The 19,459-nt window shown below is 36.6% G+C and overlaps 1 protein-coding gene across 1 annotated transcript in view; it reads left to right on the top strand.

The window, feature by feature from the left end:
• ICA1L (islet cell autoantigen 1 like) overlaps window positions 1–19,154 on the top strand; it is a gene marked incomplete at both ends in the record, with an annotated part of 34,434 nt that extends 15,280 nt beyond the window's left edge. The window contains 4 exons of the mRNA XM_084231803.1: window positions 3,559–3,633; window positions 14,355–14,603; window positions 16,710–16,799; window positions 19,039–19,154. Coding sequence (XP_084087929.1) covers window positions 3,559–3,633; window positions 14,355–14,603; window positions 16,710–16,799; window positions 19,039–19,154 — 530 coding nt within the window. The remainder of the gene's footprint in view (window positions 1–3,558; window positions 3,634–14,354; window positions 14,604–16,709; window positions 16,800–19,038) is intronic.
• Window positions 19,155–19,459: the final 305 nt, after the last annotated feature.

Raw genomic sequence — 19,459 nt, 5'->3', positions numbered from 1 at the left:
TTTTTCATATGCCTGTTGGCCATTTGCATGTCCTCTTCAGAGAAGTTTCTTTTTAGCTCTTCTGCCCATTTTTTGACTGGGTTATTTTCTTTGTTGTTGCTGAGTCTCATCAGCTCTTTGCAGATTTTTGTGATCAGTCCTTTATCATTAGTGTTGTGTGCAAAAATGTTCTCCCAGTTGATGGGGTTTCTCTTTGTTTTTGTTATTGTCTCTTTTGCTGTGCAGAAGCTCTTTAATTTGATGTAGTCCCAGCTGTTTATCTTTGCCTTCACTATCACTGCTTTGGGTGATGTGTCTGTAAAGATGTCTTTGATGTGCAAATCACGTAGTGTTTCGCCTATATTTCCTTCTATATATTTTATGGTTTCAGGTCTTATGTCTAGTTCTTTAATCCATTTTGAGTTGATTTTTGTGTATGGTGTGAGGTAGTGGTCAAGCTTCATTCTTTTGCATGTAGCGACCCAGTTTTCCCAGCACCATTTATTGAACAAACTTTCTTTGCTCCAATGCATATTCTTTGCTCCTTTGTCAAAGATTAGTTGACCATAAATCTGTGGGTTTATTTCTGGATTTTCTATTCGATTCCATTGGTCTGTATGTCTGTACTTGTTCCAATACCATGCAGTTTTGATGATTATGGCTTTGTAGTAGAGTTTGAAGTCTGGGAGTGTGATGCCTCCATTCCCTTCTCTTTTTTTCAGGAGAGCTTTGGCTATTCGGGGTTTTTTGTGATTCCATATGAATTTCATCAATAATTGTTCTATTTCTTTGAAGAATGACATTGAAATTTTGATTGGAATAGCATTGAATCTGTATATTGCTTTTGGTAGGATGGCCATTTTAATAATGTTTATTCTTCCAATCCATGAGCAGGGGATGTCTTTCCATTTCTTTGCGTCTTCTTCTATTTCTTTTAACAGTGTTTTATAGTTTTCTTTGTATAGGTCCTTTACCTCTTTTGTTAGATTTATTCCCAAATATTTGATTTTTTTTGTTTCAATAATAAAAGGGATGTTTTTTTTTATTTCTTCTTCAGATTTATTGTTTGTGTATAGGAAGGCTAGTGACTTTTGCGTGCTGATTTTGTATCCTGCCACTTTACTGAACTGATTGATGAGTTGAATTAGTTTTTCTGTGGAGTTTTTGGGGTTCTCTATGTATATTATCATATCATCTGCAAATAGTGATAGTTTGACTTCTTCTTTTCCTATTTGGATTCCTTGGATGTCTTTCTCTTGTCTTATTGCTCTGGCTAGGACTTCCAGTATTATATTGAAGAGCAGTGGTGAGAGTGGACATCCTTGTCTTGTTCCAGATCTTAATGGAATTGCTTTCAGCTTTTCACCATTGAGAATGATACTGGCTGTTGGCTTGTCATAGATGGCCTTTATGATGTTGAGGTATGTTCCTTGTATCCCAAGAATTTCAAGGGCTTTTATCATGAATGCGTGTTGCACTTTGTCGAAAGCTTTCTCAGCATCTATTGATATTATCATATGGTTTTTATATTTCTTTTTGTTGATGTGTTAGATAACGTTGATTGATTTTCGGATGTTGAACCATCCTTGTGTCCCTGAAATGAATCCTACTTGGTCGTGGTGAATTATCTTATGGATACATTGTTGGATTCTGATAGCTAAAATTTTATTGAGGATTTTTGCATCAGTGTTCATTAGGGAGATTGGCCTGTAGTTTTCCTTTTTTGTGTTGTCCTTGTTCGGTTTTGGTATTAGTGTAATGTTGGCTTCATAGAACGTGTTTGGTATTGTCCCTTCCTTCTCAATTTTTTGGAAGAGTTTGTGAAGGATAGGCACTAATTCATCTCTGAATGTTTGGTAGAATTCATTTGGAAATCCATCAGGTCCTGGGCTTTTGTTTTTGGGGAGGTTTTTGATTACCATTTCAATTTCGCTAATTGTAATTGGTCTGTTTAGGTGTTCTATTTCTTCTTTATCTAGCTTTGGGTGATTGTAGAGTTGTAGGAATTTGTCCATCTCCTCTAGATTGTTGAACTTGTTTCCATATAACTGTTCATAGTAGTTACTGATTATTCTTTTGATTTCTGCTGTATCTGTTGTGATTTCTCCTCTTTCATTTGTGATCCTGTTTATTTGTGCTTTCTCCCTTTTTTCCTTTGTGAGCCTGGCTAGGGGTTTGTCTATTTTATTTATTTTTTCAAAGAACCAGCTCTTAGTTTCATTGATCTTTTGGATTGTTTTTTTAGTTTCAATTTCATTTATTTCTGCTTTGGTTCTTATTATTTCTTTTCTTCTACTGGTTTTGGGGTTTTTTTGTTGTTCTTTTTCTAGATCTTTGAGCTTCGAGATTAGGTTGTTTCTTTGAGTTCTTTCTTGTTTCTTGATGTGAGCTTCTATTGCTATATATTTTCCTCTTATTACTACTTTTGCTGCATCCCATACATTTAGGATATTGGTGTCCTCCTTGTCATTCAATTCAAAGAATTTTTTAATTTCTTCTTTGATCTCCTCATTAGTCCAGTGGTCTTCCAGTAGTGTGGTTTTTAATCTCCCTGAGGTAGGAAAGTTCCTTGCCTTCTTTTTATGGTTTATTTCTAGTTTGATGCCTTCATGGTCAGAAAAGATGGTTGATATGATTTCAATCTTGGTGCTGCACCATATTTTAAGTTATGGTGCAGGGATAGAACTGGCCAGGGATAGAACTCAGGCCATAGAGGTGATAGCTCTGAGACTTAACCCCTTAGGCCACCAGGGAGGCCCTTTAAAAAGCAATTTTTGTTTATGGCTGTTTCAGTTTGTATTTCTTTTTTTTTAATGTTAGAAGCATTTTAACACTCATGTGCTTTCTTTTAGCACATTTATTTGATTTTTCTAGTCATATGAAAACAAGACTGCTTTCATTCTAGAGTGAAAATTGTGAAGATGCACCACTCTCAGAAGAATAGGGCAGCTTTTTTTTTTTTTTTTTGTGGGACCCTCGCCGGCAGCCGGGAACAAACCAGTGCTGCAGAGACTACTGGCAGCCTCGCAGCCCAGTGCTCAACCGCTGTGCCACCAGGGGAGGCCCGAATAGGGCAGCTTTTGAATTAAAAGTAAACCATACCCAATCATTCACTCATTTATTCATTTAACATAAAAGAATATCGGTTGTACAAGAGACAGGGAGATTAGGCAGAACAAAATTAGAATGACCTTTCAGAAACTAAGAATGAGAACAGGTCTACCAAGAAAGGAAATAAGCTTAGGAATGTGAAAACTTTTAAGTTAAAAGGGGACAAAGAAGACCTGAATACAAGGTTATTTGTGTTTTTTATATATATATATGTGTGTGTGTATGTATATATATGTATATATGTGTTATATATAACTATAGTTACATAGTTATATATATACACACACACAAATGCAATTTTTATATATGGTTCTTTAAATTATTACATCTCTCTTTCCTATATATATTATAATCTCATTTGGTCAATTGACTACTTTGGCCTAATTATAAAATATTAAAGTAGATAAGCATGCCAGATTCTTTTTCAACTTCAAGGTAAGTTTGAACTTTTATGTGCTTTTGTTGCAGCAATCAAAGATCATAAGGAAAAGCATTTTCAAATAAGGGATACTGAAGCACCTCAGTTCTCTAACTCTGAAAATGGTATGAAATTATAATTTCACTTTCACTGTCTATAGAGATAATTTATTTTCTAAAATTCCTTCCTTTTTATTTAATATATATTTCCTTGGGTTTATTTCTAAGTATTTTATCTTTCTATAAATATTCTTTTCTATTATATCTTTTAACTGGTATATATGTATGCTATTGATTTTTGCATGTTAATTTTATATACTGCTACCTTGCTGAATTCTTTTATAGTTCAGACTAGTTTTATCATTGGTTTTCTCAAGTTATCCAAGTGTATCATCATGTCATTTGCAAATAATAGTCCTGTGTTTTTTTTCTTTACAAATTCCTGTGACTGTAATTGATTCCTCTTACTTAATTGCATTGGTTAAACCCTCCAGAACAATGTTAGATAGTAGTGGTCATTTCCTGATCTTAATGAAAATACTTGTTATGTTTCTGAATTAATTAAGATGTTGGCTTTTAGACTGAGGTATATATTTTACAATGTTTAGGAAGTATTCACACATTCTGTTTTCTCAAGTATTTTAATTAGTAATGGTTGTTGAATTTTGCCAATAACTTCCAGCATCTACACCAGCAATTATTTGATTTTTCTTCTTAACAATGTTAATATGATTAGCTATACTAACTGGTTTTCTGCTATTACACCAATTTAAGTCCAGCTTTGTCATTTTACACTAGTCTACTTGCTGATAATTTATTTACTACTTTTGCATTGCTATTAATTTTCCTGTAAAAGCTTCTAGGCCTGGTGCTTTGTGTTTTCTTCTCTATGGAAATTCATCTAAACTTACTATCTTTACTGGGATCTATTTTAGTAAATTATATTTTTCTCAATCATTCACTATTCCTCTCAAATTATACTCAAAATAAGTAATTGCATAGCGTTATGCAGTCTTTTAACAGCTTTATTGCCATTATACGTTTCCGTGATTTTTAGCAAATTTAGGAGTTGTGCAACCATCACCACAATTGAGTATTAGAAAATTTCCGTTACTCCCCAAATTATCCAATTCTTATTTGTAATTAATCCTTGTTCCCACTCCCAGCCCTAAATCACTAATCAGCTTTCTGTCTACAAATTTCCTTTCCTGAACATTTCATATAAGTGAAGTCAAACAAACGGCAGTTCTTTATGTCTGGTTTTTGCTGTCTTCCATTAAAAATAATGTTTTTTAGATTCACCCATGTGCTATATTTAGCAATAGTTCCTTACTTTTTTCCCCTCATATTTTATTATTGTGATGAAATACATATAAAATATGTCATTAACCGTTTAAGTGTACAGGTCTATTAAAAATAGTTAAAATGTGCAACTAACACCATCATTCATCTCTGTAACTCTTCATTGTGTAAAACTAAAATTCTGTATCCATTAAACAATAAATCCCTATTACCTACCCTTTCCCTAGCCCCTGATGCCCACTATTCTACTTTCTCTCTCATGTAAGTGAAATCATACAGTATTTGTCTTTTTTTGTGACTGACTTATTTCACTAAACATATTGTCCTCAAGGTTCATACATAAGGCATATTACAGAATGTCCCTCTTTTTTAAGGCTGAATATTTCATTATATGTATATGCCACATTTTGCTCACTAGTTCATTACTTTATTGATGAATAGTATTAATTTGTTTGGCTATACCATATTATGTTTCTCTGCCAGTTGATGGACATTTGGTTTACACTTTTGGGATATAATAATACTGCTGCTATGAACATTCAAGTACTCCTTTTATAAACACATGTTTTCATTTTTTCTGCTTAGATTGCTAATGAATGGAATTGCTAGGCTATAATGATAAATTTGAGTTTAACTTGTTAAGGAAAAACTGATTTTTAAATGGTTGTACCATTTCATTTCTACTAGCAGAGTATGAGGGTACTAGTTTCTCTCCATGTTCACTAACATGGAGAGATGTTAGAGAGGTGGTGTCTGTCTTTTTAATCATATACATTGTAGTGCTTTTGGCTTGTGCTCTTAGTTTGCATTTCTCCAGTGACCTATGATGCTGAGCATCTCTTCATGAGCTTATTGGCCATTCATATGTCTTCTCTGTTGACAAATCTTTTCATATCTATTGCCTATTTTTAAAATGAGTTATTTATCTTATTAAGCTGCAGGATTTCCTTATATATTCTTGATGCAAATTCTCTGTCAATACATGAATTGTAAATATTTTATCCTAGATTTCTTAAATTTGCCTCTTAAAAAAATTTTTGAAGTCCAATTTATTACTTCTTTTTTCTTCTAAGGATTATTCTTTTGGTGACATATTTAAGAACTCTGCCTAACACAAAGTGACAAAGATTTTTCTCCTGTATTTTCTTCTAGTCTTCTATTTAGGACTGTGATCATTTGGAGTTAACTGCCTGTGATTTTTTATATGTGCATATCCACTTTTTCCAGTTCCATTTGTTGAAAATACTCTCCATTGAATGTTTTTGGCCTTTTTGTTGACATCAAGGGAATAAAAAATGTTAGGGTGTATTTCTGTATTATAAATGTGTCCCACTGATTTGTATACCTATCCATGGCCAGTACCATACTATCATGATTACTGTGACTATAGTGAATTTTAAATTAGGTAGTGTTAAGTACCACATGTGTCTTCTTATTTCAAAATTGTTTTGGCAATTCTAAATCCCTTTGTATTTTCATATAAATTTTATAAGCAACTTGGCAATTTCTACCCCCAAAAAAGGCTATTGGGATTTTGGTAGGTATATGTTGAATTTATGCAACTATTTGGCGTGAATGGCCATTGAGTAATATATATCCTTCCAATTCACAAATATGAGGATTTTCTCTTTATCTTCAGCTTTCAAAGAGATACAGATCTCTTTATATTGATTCTACTTGGGTTTTATTAGTCTTGTTTGGATGAGTAGCTTGATGGTTTTCATCAAAGTTGGGTTGTCTATTATTTCTTCATATTCTATAACCCTTCTCTCCTTTTTTTTAAATTTTTTTTAAAAGATTTATTTATTTATTTATTCAAGCACTGGGTACAGTCAGAAGTGCGGGAGGGTGAAAGAATTCACCAGAGCCAGAGTGGGGAGCAGAACAGGCAGACTGACGAAGAAGTACACTGCTGAGGGGAGCAGCGGGCGGCAGGAGAGGTCTGCACGCCATGTGGGGCCCTCGCCCAGCGGCCGGGGATTGAACCGGCACTGTAGAGGCTGTGGGCAGTTTAGCAGCCCAGCACTCAACCACTGCGCCACCAAGGGAGGCCCTTTTTAAAAAATTTTTTAAAAAGATTTATTTATGCATACAAGAACTGGGGTACAGGACAGAGGTGCAGGGGTGAGAGGATTCACCAGAGTGGGGAGCAGAACAGGCAGACTGAAATACACTGCTGAGGGAAGCAGTGGGAGAGACAGGAGAGGTCTGCTGCGCCACGTAGGTAGCTCCCTGACCTGCTGGGGATCAAACTCGTGCTGCAGAAGCTGTGGATAGCTTCATAGTGCTGTGCTTAACCCCTTGCGTCACCAGAGAGGCCCCCCTTCTCTCCTTTTGAGATTCTTATCATGTACATGGTAGTACTTTTGATCATTTCTCTTAAGACTCTATTTTTTCTTCATTATTTTTCCTTTCTGTTCTTTGGGTTGCATAATCTCTGTCAATCTATCATTAAGTTAGCTTATTCTTTCTTACATTAGTTTAGATTTGCTCCTCTAGGAAATATTTTATTTCAGTTATTGTACTTTTCAGGTTTTCCTTTTGGTCTTTTACATATTGATATATATAATTTCTAACTATTGATAGTCTGTATATGAGTTATCATTGTTAAACCTCCCTTTGATTTTTTTTAAAGATTTATTTATGTATACAAGAACTGGGGTGTTGGTCAGAGGTGTGGGGGATGAGAGGATTCACCAGAGAGAGTAGGGAGCAGAACAGCGGATAACTGAAATACACTGCTGAGGGGAGCAGCGGGGGAGACAGGAGAGGTCTGCTGCGCCATGTGGGTCAGCTCCCTGGCTGGGGATTGAACTCATGTTGCAGTGGTAATAGCTTGATGGCACCTTGTCTTTAACCCCTGCACCATTAGGGAGGCCCATTCCCTTTGATTATTTTTAAGGTGGCTTTAAAATCTTTCCAGCTTTATAGAGGTATAGTTAACAAATCATAAGACATTTAAAGTGTACCTCAAGGTGATTCTATATACATACAGTTGACCCTTGAACAACACAAGTTTGAACTGCATGAATCCACTTACATTCAATTTTTTTAAATAAGTAATCCTAGAAATTTGTTTCTGGAGTTTTGCAAAAAATTAAGAAAAATTATGTCACAAATGCATAGATTATGTACAAAATTTTATCATTTACTACACAAAATACTTAGAAATCTGTTATAAAAGATTAAAATTTATGAAAGCATTAACACTTGACAGCATCATTTGCAGTAAAGAGAAGTGTAAACAAATGTAAAAATGCAGTATGAAATCATAATTGCACACTGACTGTTGTGCATACTATATTACTGCGATAATTTCATTAGCCACCCCCTATTGTTATTGGGGTAAGCTCAAGTGTTGAGTATCTGCTTGAAATGCTGTCTGACATTAATCATCTCTGCATGAGCAGTTCATCTCCAGTAAATTGTGTTTTGCAGTAAAAAGTGATCTCTGTGATTCTCATGTGTTTTTTCATCAATACTATAAACCTTCAGTAACACCATAGGACCCAAATGAAGTGCCCCCCAAGAAACAGAAAAGTCATAACAAGAAAACAGTTGAATTACTGGAAATGCATCACAGATTTGAGGTCTGCAGCTGTGGTTGCCTGCCATTTCAAGATAAATGAATCCAGAATATGGAACATTGTGAGAAAAAAGAAAGAAAGAGAAGAAATGAAGCCATTGCTGCAGCTAAGTCAGCAGGTGTGGAAACCTTGTACTTTTTGCACAATATCTTTTTATTTGTATTGAAAATTCAGCTTTTATGTGAAACACTAATGTGAAGGGATATATGCTTGCCTATGTTCACTGCAGCACTGTTTACAATAGCTAAGCTATGGAAACAACCTAAGTGCCCAAAGACAGATGAGTAGATTAGGAAGATATGGTATATATACACAGTGGAATAGTATTCAGCTGTTAAAAAAATATAAACTCATACTATTTGTGACAACATGGATGGAAGGGAAAGGGTTATTCTAAACAAAATAAGTCAGAAGGAGAAGGACAAATACCAGGTGATTTCACTCATATATGGAAAATAGAGACACAAAACAAAGGAACAGAAAAACTAAACCAAAACAAACCCATAAATCTAACTGTATAACTGAAGTTACCAGAGAGGAAGGGTGGGAGAGGGGAATGGGTTGGTGGGGCAATGAAATATGGTTGAGGATTATGGGTGCTTTGGTGGTGGAAATGGTATTGTAATATATATCTGAAGAGGTATAAACTTATACCCCCAAATTATATACAGTATTGTAAACTTTTGTTACTTCCATGAAATGAATAGCATTAAAAAAAGAAAGAAAAAAATCTTGGAACCAGGGAAAATAAGAAAATGAAACTTTTATGTGAGTGCAGGATTGCTATAAGAAAAGCATAGACTAATGTGATTTGAGAAAAATCAAAATCTTTACATGACAATTTAAACAAGAGGAAAGTGAAGGATCTAAAGCTAGAGAATTTCATGCCAGCAAAGAATGATTAAATAATTTTAGAAAGAGGTTTGACTTAAAAATTCAAGATAATGAGAAGCAGCTTCTGTGAACAAGGAGGAAGCAAATGAGTTCTCAGAGGCAGAGCAGAAAGTCATTGAAGAGAAAGCATATTTGTCTCAACAGGTTTTTTAATGCTGATGAAAATGCCACAAAGGACATTTAGTAGAGCAAGGAAGAGAAGCAAACATCAAGATTTAAGGCAGAAAGGGATGAGCTAACTCACACTTTTTTGCGCCAATGAAGTCAGGTCTGTGATCCAGGGTTGTCCTTATCTATAAATCTGCTAATTCTTGAACCTTGAAGGGAAAATATAAACACCAGTGCCAGATTTTTGGTTGTACAACAAGAAGGTTTAGACAACAAGAACGCTTTTTCTGGTTTGGTTCCACTAAATGCTTTGTCCCTGAAATTAGGAGGTACCTTGCCAGTAAAAGATTGCCTTTTAAAGTTCTTTAAATTGGACGTGCTCCTGAACATGCAGAACCCCATGGATTTCAACAATGAAGGCACCAAGATGATGTAATTGCCCCCAAACACATCTCTAATGCAACCTCTTGATCAGGGGCTCATAAGGACCTTTAAGATTCACAGTGCTCTATGGAAAGGAACCCTAGTAGAGAGAACATCAAGGAAGACTGGAAGGATCACACCATTGAAGATGCCATCACAGTTATAGAAAAAGCCATGAAAACTATCAAGCCTGAAACAAATTCCCCCTGGAGTAAACTGTGTCCAGATATTGTGTATAACTTCACAGGGTTTGCAACAGAGCCAGTCAGAATCACATAAGAGATTGAAGAAACAGAAAAAAAAAGGGGGGGGGTGGTGAGGGGTTTTATAGAGACTGGAGAAATTCAAGAGTTACTAGACACCACACCAGAAGAATTAAAAGAAGACAACTTAATGGAGATGGGTACTTCCATACCAGTGCCAGGTGAGGAGGAAGATGTAGACACAAGGCTGGAAAACAAATTGACAAAACGATTTGGCAGGAGGGTGCCAATTATTCAAGACTGCTTTTGACTCCTTTTCGACATGGATCTTCCTATGATATGTGGATGCTAAAATGAAAGCAAATGTCAGAAGAAGGATTAGTACCATATAGAAACATTTTAGAGAAAGAAAAAAGCAAAAAACTTAGAAATTACACTGTATTTCTGTAAAGTTGCATGGCTCCTCTCATGGCAGTATCTGCCTCCTCTCTTACCTCCTCCACTCTTCCATCTCTGCTACCCCTGAGACAAGACCAATCCCTTCTCTTCATCCTGCTCCTCAGCCTATTCAACGTGAAGACTATGAGAATGAAGACCTTTATGATAATCCTCTCCCACTTAATGAATTATTAATACAAAATAGGTGTTAGTTGATTGTTTATGTTATTGGTAAGGTCCTGGTCAACAACAGGCTGTTATAATTTAAGTTCAGGGAGAATCAAAAGTTATACATGGATTTTTGACTGCTGGTGGTTGGAGGTGCCACTAACTCCCACATTGTTCAAGGGTCAATTGTACTTTGTGAAAGGATCCCCTCATCTAACACATCCATGACCTCATTTCCTTTGCTTCTGTAATCATACGTTCCTTTAGTTCTCTGAGTATTTTATAAGGGCTACTATGAAGGCTATGTCTGCTAACAGCAACACTCTCCAGGCAGTTTCTGTTGCCTGCCTTCTCGCCAGTCTTGGGTCACAATTCCCTGGGTTTTGTTTTTTTGTTGTTGTTGTTGTTGTTGTTTTTTTGCATGCTTTGTTTTTTGTTGGAAACTAGACATTTTAGATAATACATTTTAGCGACTTTGGGTACTAGTTCACACCTCTGGGACTTATTTATATTTGCTTATTTGCTTAGTAATAAGCTAGATTATTTCAGTGGAGTCTGTTTCTCCTTTCACTCCATCCCTAACAGAAGAACTCATTATGATATATGAGTATGCCCATGGTCACCCTAGGATTATGTGGTTTTGGATGGGTTCTCTTTGACAGTTTCTTTCCCTAACGATACTCAGTCGTTAAACTCCACTCATTTGTGGCTGATTGTTCTATTGTTTTCAAGAATGCCCTGAACCATAAATTGTTCCACAAACAAAAGCCATTCGAATTTGGACTCCTTTGAAAATACAGTTTGCAAGGCCAACCTTTGAGATTTGTTCTTACTCTAGGCTGGCTCTTCCCTGGTTCTTTTAGGCAAACTAGCTGGTGTACAGCTTATCCTATAAGTCCAATGAATCAATTGGCCTATCACCACAATCTCCATTGTTTTTGAGAACATTCTCTCCAAAATGGTTGAACTTCTACACACACTTCCAAATGTTGTCAGTTCCTTTAGACAACATTGTGTGAGAATCTGTTTTTCTTTGCAGGCAAAATCCTTGAATTAGGGCTTGACCTGGGGTTGGGGACAATGATACATTTCTCTGTAATACCCTTGCTCTAGCAACTGGGTGTTAAGTAAAGAAAAGACAGTAGCTTAGGTTTTGGTTTACTTATTCCTGCATGAAGCTACCACCTTATGAGTAGAGTTGAGTGATCAGAACCCTGTATTGTCAGCATGTCCCAGCCAAGTCAGTCTCTGCTTTCTTGACTGGGTCTTGATTAGAGAAGGAGCCTTCACCTCTTGGCTGTGCTCCCCAGGACTTAGCCTTAGCAGCAGTAGCTAAGGGCAGAATATGAAATACTGACATACTACTACTCTTGGGAAGATAGCTCTTGCCTGAATGCTGGGGATTCCAGGAAGAGATCTGTGTTTTTGGCTACCCAAGCTGAAGTGGAATTTTCATTGAAAGGGTTCAGGGCAAGCTGCCCCATAGTATTCCACTTTGCATATTGGTTATTTTGAATTAAAGTTACTTAAGAAACAGCCATACAAGAACACTCTAACCTTCATCCTTGAAAGCAGGAGATAAATCCCTTGCTGTGAAAGGTACCATCCCTCTACCAGGAGGTAGAGAGACTTCCTTATCAGAATGGGAACTGAGGATTGCAACTGTTTAAACAAACTCTGCTACTTATTTATTACCCTAAACCTAAAATTCTTTGTCTTGTCAATTCTTCACACATTTGTTTCCTAGTTAAAATGGTTTAAAAAACAATGTTTTGGGTCTCCGTGGTTGTGCAGGATTCAAGACAGAACTAGCAAGCTATCAGCCACTGCAGCATGAGTTGGACTCCCCAGCAGGCCAGGGAGGTGACCCACATGCCGCAGCTGACCTCTCCTGTCTTGCCTCCTGCTCCCCTCAGCAGTGTATTTCAGCCAGTCCACCTGTTCTGTTCCCCACTCTGTCTTTGGTGAATCCTTTCACCACCCCCTGTCCCCTACTGCCCCACACCTCTGGCCTACACCCCAGGTCTTGTGTGCATAAATAAATAAATCTTAAAAAAAAAAAAAGTGAATGTTTTGATCACTTCTTTATATCCCATATCTCAAGGTCCCCATACATAGCATTTAAATATTTCTTCTCTTAATCTGCCTTTTAATATGGAGGGGGCCTCTCAGCTAAGATCTAAAAGGGTAGAGGAAAAATGATTTTCCTCCCTTATACATCTTGCTGAACTGGGAGGAGAGTGGGCGTAGTTTTTCAGTTCAAATGCCAGTCTCTCACTAGTCTCTCTGAATTTTAATGGAATTTCTTGTGTAAATGTTTCTTCTTTTGCTGTGTGTCTATCAGACATTTCTGGAGACTTTAAATTGTTGTTTTAAAAATAATTTTCATGAGTTATTTAAAAACTGGCATCTGGGTCCATGGAAACCCTCATTTATCATGAAGGTGGCCCCTGTTTGATTTTTATTGAAAAAAAGTATTTAATTTTTCCTGTTACTTATGGATTATCATGAAATGCTTCTATCACTATTTTTCAGGATTTCCATTCTTTCAACCATTCTTGTTTGTTCCATTCTTGTTTAATAGAAGATTTAAAAATTTACAAGTGGGGGCCTCCCCAGTGGCGCAGTGGTTGAGCGCTGGGTTGCGAAGCTGCCCGCAGCCTCTGCAGCGCCGGTTCATTCCCGGGCCACCAGAGGAGGGTCCCACATGGTGCGCAGACCTCTCCTGCCGCCAGCTGCTCCCCTCAGCAGTGTACTTCGGTCCTTCTGCCTGCTCTGCTCCCTGCTCTGGCTCTGGTGAATTCTCTCACCCTCCCACGCCGCTGACTGTACCCAGTGCTTGTATAAATAAATAAATAAATAAATCTTAAAAAAAAAATTTACAAGTGGAAGAACCTTTTTTGCTCATTTTTAAAATTATTTCATTTTATATTATAAGCAGAGCATTTTATCCCCTCCATTTATGTTTACTGAGATAAAGTTGGTTTACAGCATTACATATGTTTTATGGGCTATAGGTTCAAACCTTTACAAATGTCTATTTCCACACCATGTCCATCACCAAAGCCCTAATAATCCTTCACCATTCTCCATTGGGCCCTTTCCTCCTCCACATCCCCCTTCTGGTTACTTCAGTTTTGCAGTCAGGTATAAAGGATTTGTTATAGTTTGGTTCTGTCTGACCCTTTGTTTTGTTTCTCTATATTTCATATAGAAGTGAAACCATCTGGTATTTGTCTTTCTCCTTCTGACTTATTTATAAGTCAGAAAACTGATTATTTTGTGTGCCTTAGTATAATCAATTTTTGTGAATTTTCAATGCTTGGGAAAAGTTATATTTTCTATTATTGGGCTTATATATATTCAAAATAACTTATTGATTATTCTGTTTGGAATTTTTGTTTCTTTACTTTTGTCCTCTGGGACAGCTTTTTAATGAAACTGGTATATTAACTGTTTCTATTTCTTCTTGCATCTTTTGTAGTTTCTGTCTTACATGTGTGATTGCTTAATTATTTCATACATATATTCATAATGGTTATATATTCATTATGAAATATGGTCATTTTGATCTATAGCCTGCCTAAATTTGAAATAATTTACACATACTTTGTTCATTAAATATTGTTAACTATGAGAACAATGAAACAAACTTGATTTGTTCTCTGTCCTTTCTCATTTCCTCAAAAAGAAAACAGCCATTGTTTTTATTTTCACTTGACAGTTGCAAAACATCTACCTGTAGATTCATTGGAAGAAGATTTTGAGAAAGAATTCTCATTTTTGAACAACCTCCTAAGTCCTGGATCTTCAAATACTAATGAATTTACTCAAGAATGCCAAACTGCCTTTGGAAGCCCCAAGGCCTCTTTCACTTCCCAGGAACCTTCTATGGGATCTGAACCTCATTCTTCTGGATTTCTTCCTTCACAACTCTTTGACCTTGGCCTTCATGCTGCTGGAGCTTTCAACAGTAAGTGTCTATGAAACAACTGAATACCTGTGCCTTATTTTATCTCTGCGAAGCAAAATTGTATGTGTGTTGATGCTAAAATCAAGGAGATTATCTTTAGTACTACTAGATAAAATCTGGTTACACCAGTCAACTGGGAAAATATCAAAAATTGGTGTGCCCCCCCCCCCCCCCGGTGGCGCAGCAGTTGAGAGCTGGGTTGCGAGGCTGCCTGCAGCCTCTGCAATGCCGGTTTGATCCCCAGCCACCGGCGAGGGTCCCACATGGTGTGCAGACCTCTTCTGCGGCCCGCTGCTCCCCTCAGCAGTGTACTTCGTCAGTCTGCCTGCTCTGCTCTCCGCTCTGACTCTGGTGAATTCTCTCACCCTCCCACGCTTCGAACTGTACCCAGTGCTTATATAAATAAATAAATAAATCTTCAAAAAAAAAAAAAAAAAAGAAAAGAAAATTGGTGTCCTGTTTAAAACTCTTGACCTGCTCAGTTACCCCGACCTAGGGCAGGTGATACTCTTTCTTCTACCTAGCAAAATTTGGTGTTTTCGCCTTCTGTGGATTCAGGGTGAAGTACAGCCAATACAACAGCTCTGGAAGCTGTTTCCATACCAGCCTTCTGAGCAAGATAGCAGGAGTGGAGGGCTGTGGTGAAAGTGGTGGTGGGAGTGAGGGGAAAGGCAGAGTGTTTTCCTGAGGAAAGGCTCACCTGCTTTGTTTATATGTCAAGGATTGCATCCACTCACCTGCTGGCTCTGCCATCCTATGTTCAACCCCCTTTCTATATTGGCTACTAAGTCCTATGAACTCTGTTTGAGACAGTTCTCAAATTCCCCACTCTTCTCTGTCTCCATTACCAGACCCATTTATTTTTCTGGGCTGCTGCAAAAGTCTTCCTAATGGGCCTCCCAGTCCCCAGTTTACTTCCACACTTCCTCTAGTGTTCTGTTTCCAAGAGCAGATTCTAATATCAGTGCCCTGCTTTACAATTTTAAAAAACGAACACTGTATGCTCCAGAATAAAATCTGCCTGCACCTTCATTTCTACTCTTATCTCTTACTTTAAATTCTTAACCATTTTCCACATCTATATTGAGTATTTTCAGATCTCTGAGACATCTTTGCTTGTGTCTCTCATTTGACTTATGATGTTCAGTAATGGAGTCTAAGCATTAAATTCACAATCTGGCCTTCCCTATAAGTCTAGAAAAGAGAGCTGCCCTTTGAGTTAAAAGATCTGTGTTCTAAGAATACCATGTAATGACCTGGGCCTCAAATGATCTCTTCTATAAAAAGGTAGGTATTAGGCAGGATAATTTAAATTCCTGCCTAGTGCTGCAATTTAATTATAGCATAAAAAAATTTTATGTTCCAGCAAACATTTTCCTGTATTATCAGAGTATTCATGTTACTTTTTAATGACAACAATATTTTGTCATATTAATGCACTACAATCTACTTAATCCTTCCTGTTTCTAGTTTTTCATTTTATAAATGTACAGTAAACAATCATGCAGTAAACATAATCATGCATGCACCTTTTCCTTTTGAATTATTTAAGATAAATTTCTAGGAATGGGATTACTGAGTTTAAGTATATAAACATATTTATGGGTATCAAGATTTTTTTCCTCCCTTTGTTGAGGTCACATTGATTTATAACACTGTGCATTTAGGGGAACAGATTCACACCTCTTTATCTGTATGTTACCACACTACCCGCACCATCAAAGCACCCATCATCCTTTACCCTAGATCATTTGTTGGGACCCTTCCCCCTATGTTTCAAGATTCTAATTGCCAGGTTTATTTTTTTTCTTCCTAACTTGTCAGGACTTCTCCTCAAATACCTTATCCATTTGCAGCTGTTTAAAAAGAAAAAAAAATTACGTCATTTCAAAAGCACCTTGAAAAATAAGGAACTGTGGGACTAAAGTGAGATAATTTAAACAAAATATGTAATAAATTTTAAATATTTTATACTTCTTATACAGTAGAATCTTAGCCTCGTACAAATACAGGACGAATTATTAGGTATTTTTACCTTTTCTTGTTTTTCTGATGCTACTTCATACTTGATTGACGGTAGATAATTCATTACTTCTCTCTTCCTAGGCTGGGCCTCCCAAAGGGGATTAGAACTTCCTCTTTCACACACTGACAACCAGCTAGTGCCTTCACAAAGTCCAAAGAAATTAACAAGATGTAAGTTATTTATTTTACCTTTATGTTAACAGTTGATTTCAGATACATTTAGAAAAGGATCACTGTATAGTCTTTACTACATATTGTCCAGAAAAATATTGTTATTAATTAGATAAAATGGAAGCTATACCTGGTTATCTCTAACCATAAAATGAATTGAATAGAAATTGTGAACTTGTAGTAAACTAAATTCTATAATGTAATTTTTTATATTTTGTGTTAAGATTTGCTGATAATGGATACTGCCATTATGGATAGAAGATGCTCTTTGATGCACAAAGAATGCATTGATCTCAGAGGGCCCGGCATATAGCAATTGCTAATATATATTGAATATTTACTATATTAGCTGCACAGCTAGTCCATGTTGTAATTACCATGTAGGGAATACATAGAAAATAAACACACTGTCTTATAGAATTTTAGATACATATTAATCTTAGCCACTAATGAGGGTTTTTAAAACTTAATTAGACAGAATTTCAAACATACATGATAGATTTATACAAAAATCTTGCATAAATGGAAATAGCATAAACACCTGTATACTCTTTAGCCAGGCTCACCTGTTTGTTATTTTACCTCATGTACTTCAGGTAGACCTCTGTGTTATGTTATTCTGAAACACATTGAGAATAAGTTACATACATTATAACCGTTTACCCCTGCTTTAGTTTGTTTCCTAAAAACAGGTATATTCTCTTGCCTAACTATAGTATTATTGTAAATATAAGGAAATTTAATACAATAGTCTCCCCTTATCCACAGCTCCACATTCTAGGGTATCAGTTACCCGAGGTCAACCAGAGTCTGAATATAATATATGCAATAAGACATTTTGAGACACCACATTCATGTAACTTTCATATAGTATATTATTAACTGTATTTTATTATTGCTGCTAGTCTTACTATGTCCAGTTTATAAATTAAACTTTACCATAAGTACACATGTATAAGAAAAAACATAGTACCAAACACTATATATACTATCTGCAATTTCAGGCATTCACTGGGGGGAGGTCTTAGAATTTATCCCCCACTAATAAGGGAGATCTACTGTTTTAACATAATACTTTTGTATAAATCGGGCCTCCCCGGTGGCGCAGCGGTTGAGCGCTGGGTTGCGAAGCTGCCCGCAGCCTCTGCAGCTCCGGTTCGATCCCCGGCTGCTCCCCGGCCACCAGAGGAGGGTCCCACATGGCGCGCAGACCTCTCCTGCCGCCCGCTGCTCCCCTCAGCAGTGTACTTCAGTCCTTCTGCCTGCTCTGCTCCCTGCTCTGGCTCTGGTGAATTCTCTCACCGTCCCGTGCTTCTGACAGTACCCAGTGCTTGTATAAATAAATAAAATAAAATAAAACTTTTGTATAAATCTATCATGTATTTGTATCCCAGTTTTGTGAGTTGACCCAGTAATGTCCTTTAAAGCACTTTCCCCCTCTGATACAGGTCATGTGTTGTACTCAGCTTTCATGTCTTTTTAGCTTCCTTTAATCTGAAACATTTCCACAACTTTTGATTTTTGGACATGGGCATATTGAATAGAATACAGCCCCTCTGGCCTACTGTTTTTTGTTTTCAGTAGCATGCACCTTATTTCAGTTTGAGCTGAGGTTTCCTCATCATTAAATTAGGGTTATTCATTATTGTCTAGAATAGGTGATACCCTTTCTCAGGAATTCACATCTGAAAGCTTATGCTCATGCTCCCTCATTGTTGATGTTAACTTTGACCATTCAGGGTGTTGTCCACTTTTCTCCTACATAATTACTATTTTATTCTCTTTTGCAATTAACAAGTAGTGTGTGGGGAGACACTTTGCAACCATGCACGCATCCTACTCTTTATCAGAATTTCCATCTGGATTAGCATCCATTGCTGCTGTTTGCCTGGTGCAGACTTTCTAATCCCCACACTCCCTCCACATTTGTTTTTTATTGTAGAAAACACCTAATACAAAATTTCCCATCTTAGCTATACTCAAGTATATATACATTGTTGTGAAACAGACCACAACTTTTTCATCTTGCAAATCTGAAACTGTATACTCATTAAACTCCTCCTCCTCCATTTAACCCTCCCCCCAGCACCTAGTAATTAGCATTATACTTTGATCATTTATTCTTGTCAGTTGTTTTAGTTTTTGATTCAAAAGAAATATCTACTTCAGAATCATGAAAGTGGTACAGTAATGTGATTTCAGAAAGCTGAGACTCAATGTGTTATTTTTCTTTTTACAGCTCCCAAAAATGGTAACCAAGACATGTCAGCCTGGTTCAATCTATTTGCAGACTTGGATCCACTTTCAAACCCAGATGCTATTGGACACTCAGATGATGAACTTCTTAATGCTTGACTGAAAATATAATGTCACTTCGATGGCCTTGAGATATCACTTTTGCAACATATGCCTTTGTGGAAAGGACTTTATATTTTAACCCATACACAAAGCATCATGTTTGCAAATATAACACTTGGCAACCAACTTTAGGCAGATGGTAAGAACCACGAGTAGATTAAGTATCTCTTTATTATCTTGGATATGCAGCTATTGATAATATGTGGAAAATATTAGAAACTATTGAGTATGAAATAGATACCAAAATTTATTTCAAAATAATAGCTAGAAGTAATTCTGTCAATAAGGAATTGGACTTATTT

This window comes from Talpa europaea, assembly GCF_964194135.1.
Source record: "Talpa europaea genome assembly, chromosome: 1".
Taxonomy (NCBI): Eukaryota; Metazoa; Chordata; class Mammalia; order Eulipotyphla; family Talpidae; genus Talpa; species Talpa europaea.
The sequence above is the reverse complement of the archived record's forward strand: the minus strand, read 5'-3'. Positions and strand labels throughout refer to the sequence as shown.